Source organism: Heteronotia binoei, chromosome 8 (genome assembly GCF_032191835.1).
Source record: "Heteronotia binoei isolate CCM8104 ecotype False Entrance Well chromosome 8, APGP_CSIRO_Hbin_v1, whole genome shotgun sequence".
Lineage (NCBI taxonomy): Eukaryota > Metazoa > Chordata > Lepidosauria > Squamata > Gekkonidae > Heteronotia > Heteronotia binoei.
In genome coordinates this window covers 119,367,139-119,374,455 of record NC_083230.1, presented here as the reverse complement: position 1 = coordinate 119,374,455, position 7,317 = coordinate 119,367,139, and the positions used below count along the sequence as shown (strand labels likewise).

The 7,317-nt window shown below is 53.8% G+C and overlaps 1 protein-coding gene across 2 annotated transcripts in view; it reads left to right on the top strand.

The window, feature by feature from the left end:
- Window positions 1–1,189: 1,189 nt before the first annotated feature.
- PFKFB3 (6-phosphofructo-2-kinase/fructose-2,6-biphosphatase 3) overlaps window positions 1,190–7,317 on the top strand; it is a 44,955-nt gene continuing 38,827 nt past the window's right edge. For both annotated transcript variants that reach the window (XM_060245977.1, XM_060245976.1), the window contains exon 1: window positions 1,190–1,318. In XM_060245977.1, coding sequence (XP_060101960.1) covers window positions 1,240–1,318 — 79 coding nt within the window. In that variant the 5' untranslated portion in view covers window positions 1,190–1,239. The remainder of the gene's footprint in view (window positions 1,319–7,317) is intronic.

Genomic DNA, 7,317 nt, shown 5'->3' with positions numbered 1-7,317 from the left:
TCCCAGTGGAAGCTGGCTCAGGTAGCCTTCCATCCTTCCGAGGTCGGTAAAAAGAGTCCCCAGCTTGCTGGTTGGGGGAAAGTGTAGATGACTGGGGAAGGCAAGGGCAAACCACCCCGTAAAAAGTCTTGCCGTGAAAACGTTGTGAAAGCGACGTCACCCCAGAGTCGGAAACGACTGGTGCTTGCAAAAGAGACTACCTTTACCTTTAGCACCTTGAAGACCAACACAGTTTTATTCACAATGTAAGCTTTCCTATGCATGTATACTTCTTCAGACGAGGGGATGGGGGTACAGTGAGCGGAAATCCATATCGCTGGTGAGTTAAGAGCGTAGGCTGGTACCAAGTTAGGATCCAATGGCAAAACAGTGCAATGAATTGGAAGACCATTTGGTCTGGCTAGCATTTGCGTGGGAAACCAATAAAAGGTAACAAAAGTTGCCTGTTGATAGCTTTTGCCTAAGCCTAGGTCAAACAAAAGGACATGTTTTCAGTTCAGATTGCGGACAGACGGGGGCAGCTCTGAGCCGCCGCCTCCCTCCCTCCCTCCTTCAGGAGATGAGCCGGAGCCAAAGAATTCCGCCCGCCCTACTACGGGCTGCTGCAAAGGGGGCGGAGGCGGGCGGTGACGCAGGCTTTTGCCGGCCGGTCCGGGCTATAGAAAGGGCCGCGTCGGCGCCGCAAGCCGGGAAAAGAGACTCGCTCTTCTAGGTAACTGGCGGGTAGCTGAGCCGAGGAAATAAAAGGCACCTGGAAGCCAGGAGGGGACCGGCCAAGCCTTGCCCGCCCCGCAGGGAATTCGGATTGAAACCGGATTGTCCCTTTTCCCCCTCCTCCCCAGGGAAACTTTTTACCCGGATTTAAACCGGATTGTCCCCTTTTTCCCTCCTCCCCAGGGAAACTTTTTACCCGGATTTAAACCGGATTGTCCTTTTTTCCCCTCCTCCCCAGGGAAACGTTTTACCCGGATTTAAATCGGATTGTCCTCCCCCCCCCCCACCCTCTCCAGCGAAACTTTTTCCCTCCAGGGGGGGTGTCTCTAGTTTTGCGCGTGGAGCAAAGCAAAATCGGCGCAGAGGAGCCTTAAGAGAGACTTTAAATAAGCACAATTCTTGAGAGAGAGAAAAAAAGGACGCATTTTTTTTTGTGTTTGGGTCTTTCCCCTCCCCTCTCCGTCGCTACTCCCTCCCCGGGAACCCAAGGTGGATCCGGAGCGCTTCCCGACCTTCGCGCTAAAAATGCCCATGGAGCTGACGCAAAGCCGGATCCAGAAGATTTGGCTGCCGCCTGACAATCACCCGGCGCTGCCCCATCGATGTGAGTAGAGGGGACTCTTTTTTTGGGGGGGGGGAGGTGTGATACATTTGGGGAGGGAGGCTTCGCGACCCACGTTTTGCCGGGGCCATGCACGCAAAGGGAAGTGCGTGTGCGCGCGCGGATGTCTTGGAGAGGTTGCGATCCATACTGGGCTGGGTACGGCAGAAGCGATGGAGAGCTAAGACAGTTGGGCCTCCCGACCCACATCGAACCGGGGAAACGTGCAAGCGAAGGAGGGATGGATATCTGTGGGGGGTGGGGTGTCCTTCCCGACCCACGCGTTGGGGGAGCGCGCAAGCGAAGGCAGGCTGGGCAGCCGGGGGGCGTGGGTCTTGGACGCGCCCTGGGGGATTTGGCGAGTGGCGGGCGCAGGTCCTCTAAAACGGCCCGTCGGAAGGCAGCTCGTGGCCGAGCCGGCATTTGCAGAGTGCCGGGGGCTGTGGAAAAGGGTGCAAAAGAGCATCCCTGAGCGCGCGCAAAGGGCTGCTCCCCTTGTCGGTTGCGCGTATCCATGGGGGGCTAGAAGGCAAGACCCCCCCCCCCCACAGCCGGGCCGGTTCCTTCTCCCCCCCCCCCCCCCCGCGTGTGCCGCTTGCTTGCAGCCGGAGTGGGGCGCGGGTAGGGTTCCCAGGTCCCCCCTTAACCAGGGAATGAGGGAGTAGGTTGGGAAAGCCCTGGGCATTTGGGGATGGCGTTTGGAAAGAACGGGGACCCTCTGGGGTCCAATGACGTGGAATCCACCCTCCCTAGGGGAGCTGATCTCTGTAGGCTGGAGGTGAGCTGCAATTCCGGGGGAGATCCGTGGGTCCCAGCTGGAGGTTGGCATCCTTCGGCAGGGGCTGCGCACCTGGCGTTGCCACGGGAGAGCGTGGAGGCAGGCGCGCCGCCGGGGGATGCCCGGGCGGGCCATGCGGCTGGCCTGAAATGCTCTCTCCGGCTCGCCACGCCTCCCTTCTCCACCGCCCAGCCGGGCGTTGTGCCGCCATGCACGCTCCTCATGGCCGGCGGAGGAAGGCGAGGGAGGGGATCGCCCCGGCTGGCTTAGGGAGGGCTCAGCCTGCAAGCCGAGGGGGTGGGCGGAGGGGGTCCCGGCCGGCTGCTCAGAAGGGTCCTGGTTCACTTCCCCTTTCCTGCTGCCCCGCGAAGCTCTTTCCTAGCCGGCGGAGCTGCACGCGCCTCCCTGCAAAAAAAAAAAGAGAGGCGGGCCCGCGAGGCATTTCCTGCGCACGTGCGTTGCACGCAGCCCCGGGGCCCGACTGCAAAAAAAGAGATCCAAGCGGGCAGCCGTGTTGATCTGAAGCAGCTGAACAAAGCAGGAGTCAAGCGGCACTTTTAAGACCAACCCAGTTTTATTTAGAACGTAAGGTTTCGTGTGCTCTTAATAAAACTTGGTTGGTCTTAAAGGTGCCGCTTGACTCCTGCAAAATAGAGAGCCGCCCCAGACGCGTGCCGGTTGCGTTTTGCAGAAAAAATGCACATACCCAACCCTGAGATGCATGCTTTTAGGGTGCGTTTTGCTAACGGGGAGGGGAAAGAATCCGGCCGGGGGGGGGAAGCAAACTGGGGAGGAAGGATCCGGATTGCAGGGGAGGGGAAGGGGGGGGCTTGCCGCATTGCGCCTTCCAGGCGCCCTCCCTCTCAGCGCCCCCCCCCCCCCGTGCCACAATTTAGCGCCCCCTCCTCCAACGCCCTCCGCCTGGAGGGCGCACGCAGGAGGGGACGCCTCTGGTTGGGAAGCGCAAGGGAGAAAGGGGCGTTTGCTTGGGTGGGGCGCTGTCGCAGCCCAAGGGTATCCCATCCGGCACTGGAGGGATGGATAAGGGCCTGTCTCTGTACAAGGCAGCTTCAAACGCCGTCGGAGTGGGCTTCGCCCCAGTACTGTGCCTTTAACAGCAGCCAGAGAATTAAGTAGGTGGACATGGGGGGGGGAGCGGGAAGCGGGAAGCGACAACGCTTAATTTCTTTGTTAAAGGTGCAGAAGGTGGCGCTGAGAAGGGAAGGGGACACTCCAGAGGGAGGCGTGGCAGAGGGGCCCCTATGCGCATCTGGAACATGGAGTCACAGCTGCATAGGGCCACACCTGCTTTTATTTCGATTTTTACCTTTCCAGGGGTCAGAATGGATTCTCCGGGTTTGAAACAAGCTAGAATGAAACATAGGGAGCCCTGTGGCGCAGAGGGGTAAAAGCTGCAGCACTGCAGCCCTAAGCTTTGCTCGTGACCCAAGTTCGATCCCGGCGGAAGCTGGGTTCAGGTAGCTGGCTCTAGGTCGACTCAGCCTTCCGTCCTTCCGAAGTCGGTCAAATGAGGACCCAGCTTGCTGGGGGGGAAAGCGTAGATGACTGGGGAAGGCAATGGCAAACCACCCCGTAAAAAGTCTGCCGTGAAAACATTGTGAAGTATACATGCAACTGGTGCTTGCACAGGGGACTGACTGCCTTTACCTTTAGTATGAAACGTGCATGCCAACGTTAGTCCCTTCAGTGTGGTATCCCATCCTTCCAATACACGCAGTGTTAATCTTCTTACTTCCTTTTACTTTAATTTAAGAGGGTGTGTCTGGCCCAGGGTTACCTAGCGAGCTTCCATGGGAAAGTGGGGATTGGAATCTGGCTCCCCCGATAACTCAGGTCTTCCAAATCCTAGTCCAGTACTTTTAACCTCTGTGCTACGCTGGCTCCAGCTTCGTCTGGAGTATGTAAAGCTGGGGTGTCGAACTCATTTGTTATGGGGGCCAGATCTGACATAAATGAGACTTTGTTGGGCCGGGCCATGTCAGGCCAGGCCACGTGTATATCTATTTAAGATTAGGTATATCTGTTTAAGATTGGGTAGCAGAGATACAAATTTTTTATAAAGAACATATAAAGATTTGCGCAGCCCCGTGGCGCAGAATAAAGAACACAGACAAATGCAAATACATATTTTTAAAAACTCAGAACATGCTTAAAATATTAGCATCATTGATTTTTAAGATACTTTCTTTGTATTTCTCCCATGGGATCCAGGGAACTGGGCCAAAGGAAGCTCTGGCTCTTTCCTTCCTTCCCTAGTGGACTGGAGTGGGGGGGGGGAGCCTCAGCCAATAGAAGGAAGAGAGGCTTGGACTGGAGTGGGGGGGAGCCTCAGCCAATAGAAGGAAGAGAGGCTTGGCTCCGCTGTGCAATTGAGCAAGCCTTGCAAAGCAAGCTGTTATGCAGAAGGAAGCAAGATATAGGGTGAAGGAAGCAGATGACAGCTAGTTGCTTTGGGGGTCTAATAGGAGCCCTCCGCGGGCCTGACTCGGCCCCCGTGCTGCACGTTTGACACCCCTGATGTAAAGCATTTAAATGCCAGATTTTTTAAAAAGGGGGAGGGAGAAACTCCTAAAAATGCTTTGGAAAGGACATTCTTGCCTGGTGAGGTGGCCGCGATGCCAATAAACTGGCCTTGGGCAAATGCGGATGCTTTGACGTTGTTTGATGCACGGTTTATGCTGAGAAATTCCGTTTCAGTGTTGGGGCCAAGTCCTGGAGCAAATTGCGTGATACTGGAAAGTCTGTTTCCGAGCACAGTGCAGAATATTTCATCCCCGCACAGTATGGGTGTGAGGGAAATGTTTGCCGAATTAAACAACCGCAGGAGGTCTGAAATTGATCATTACGGAGCCACCCTTGCAAGGTTGTTGTGAGGATAAGTGAAGATATGTTCACTTTATGTGATACTTGTTCAGTTTTTTAAAAAGGGGGGGAATGGGTTATGTGGAATTACGTTGATTTTTTTTTCTTTACGGGTGATTGGCTTACTCCTGTGTCCAGTGTTGGCTGTCTCAAGAGATTCCAGCAGTCTGACCTTTTTGCAAAGTAGAACCGCTTGAGATCATCTAGGCTGACCCTTTCACAGACGTATAACCCCTGCTGCCATCTAACCCCCTGAGATCATCCAGCCTGACCTTTCCCACATAAATACAATCTCTTCCCTATGACCCCACCTTCCACCAGCCCAGATTATCACACGCCCTCAGCAGAAAGCGGGGTACAGTGTAGAAAGCACTAGATGTCTCAAAACAAGTGAGCCCAGCTGCGTGAGAAGGCAGTTCACCCCCAGGGACGCTGTCCGTGCTCCCTTCTTCAGCCCAAGCATTCTCTTGTGTACTGAGACATTTCAGTAAAACAAGTTTAGGCACACAACTGTAGTATCTTTTATCTGTCACTGCATTCCTTGTTCCATGAAGTGTAAATCCGTGAAAGGGTTTTCCTCTGGCAATTTAAATCTGGCGCAGGTGAAATTCTGGAATCAGTATTTTTCAACAAGTTCCGTGAAGGAGGTGCAAGGGAAGATCTCTCCCTGAAGGATTCATTTGTTCATCCCTTTTCTACGTAAGGGGCCCCGTGGTGCAGAGTGTTAAAGCTGCAGTACTGCAGTCCTAAACTCTGCTCACAACCGGAGTTCAATCCCCGGTGGAAGCTGGGTTTTCAGGTAGCTGGCTCAAGGTTGACTCAGCCTTCCATCCTTCCGAGGTCGGTAAAATGAGGACCCAGCTTGCTGGGGGGAAAGCGTAGAGGACTGGGGAAGGCAATGGCAAACCACCCCGTATAAAGTCTGCCGTGAAAACGTTGTGAAAGCAGCGTCACCCCAGAGTCGGAAATGACTGGTGCTTGCACAGGGGACCTTTCCTTTCCTTCTTTTCTACCCCTGTTCATCTGTGACCAGTTTTTCAGCAGTAGCTCCATTGATAGAAAGTTTTATCTGTGGCTAAATCTTGCAGAGGGGTGGGGTGGATGGGTGGGGGAGAATAGCTTTGCATAATGAAGATGTAAAACAGGTGCTTCTCTTTTCCGGGGGGGTGGGGTGGGGGTGGGGGCGGGGGGGCCTTTGAAAAACGTGGCTGATATTTTTAAAGAAACACATATTGGATTAAAGAGGAAGGATCACTGAGGCTTAAGCGCTTTACTGCTCCGTTCCTTTATTCTTCAGATAGGATTTTTTTCTCTTTGGGAGAAAGATTAGCCATGTGAAGTCTTGGATTTCCCCTGAGCTGGGTGTGGTGGCCTCAAAAGAAAGGCATCTCTCGCTTTAAACGCCAGAGCACGGCAGCAAGTGTGCCTGCTTTGCGTGCTGAAGGTCTGGGTTCGATTCCTTGGCTTTTGCAATAAAAAAAAAAATTGTTGGGAGGCTGCTGGGAAGGATTTTTCTCAGTGGGGTCAGAGCCAAACCTTACTGGGTTAGGTTCATCTGCGGTGGGGGCGGCCAAACTCGTTTAATGTAAGAGCCGCGTAGAATAAATGTCAGACGTTTGAGAGCCTCAAGGCACGGAACATCAGATGTTTGAGAGCCGCAAAGCAGGCAGGCGGGAAGGAAGATGGGGGGGGGGCGGGAGGGATGGAGAGGTAGAAAGCAAGCAACTTTAAATGCAGTCTCCAAGCTGCTGGCTTGGAGAAATGATCTACAGAGGGAAATGCGGTAGGGTCTTCCAAGAGCCACGCCATACGTGTAAAAGAGCCAAAGTTTGGCCACCCGGACCTACGGGTTTGGAAAGGGTTGCGGCAGCTTCGGATGTTTGCAACGGGAAGGTCTGAGCCTCTGTCTGGCCTGATTCTCACATCTTGCATGCAAAAGTGCCAGGTTCCGTTTCTACGAGTTAAATGGGTCTTGGAGGGCAGGAGATGCCCGAGACCCTGGAAAGCAGCCCGAGTAGGCAGTTTTCAGCTACACGCATGGTGGGCTGAGTCTATGAAAGGCAGTGTTCCCAAGTTTCATTGGTTGGTGCCAGCTTTGATTTCTGGCTGCGTGTTTTCTAGGGCTGGCAAACTTATTTAACGGCTTCACTTTTTTTAACTACCCTGTCTTTTCTTCCCGATTCAGCGGTCTCCTCACCAGGGAGACAGGCTTTCTGGCGCCCTAGGCGAATTACCCACTAGTGCCCCCCCATTATTAAAAAAAATATAGGGAAAATGAAGAGCGCAAAACTAAAAACTTTTTCACATTTTTAGTTTCCTGATTTTTAATTTCAGTTTTTTT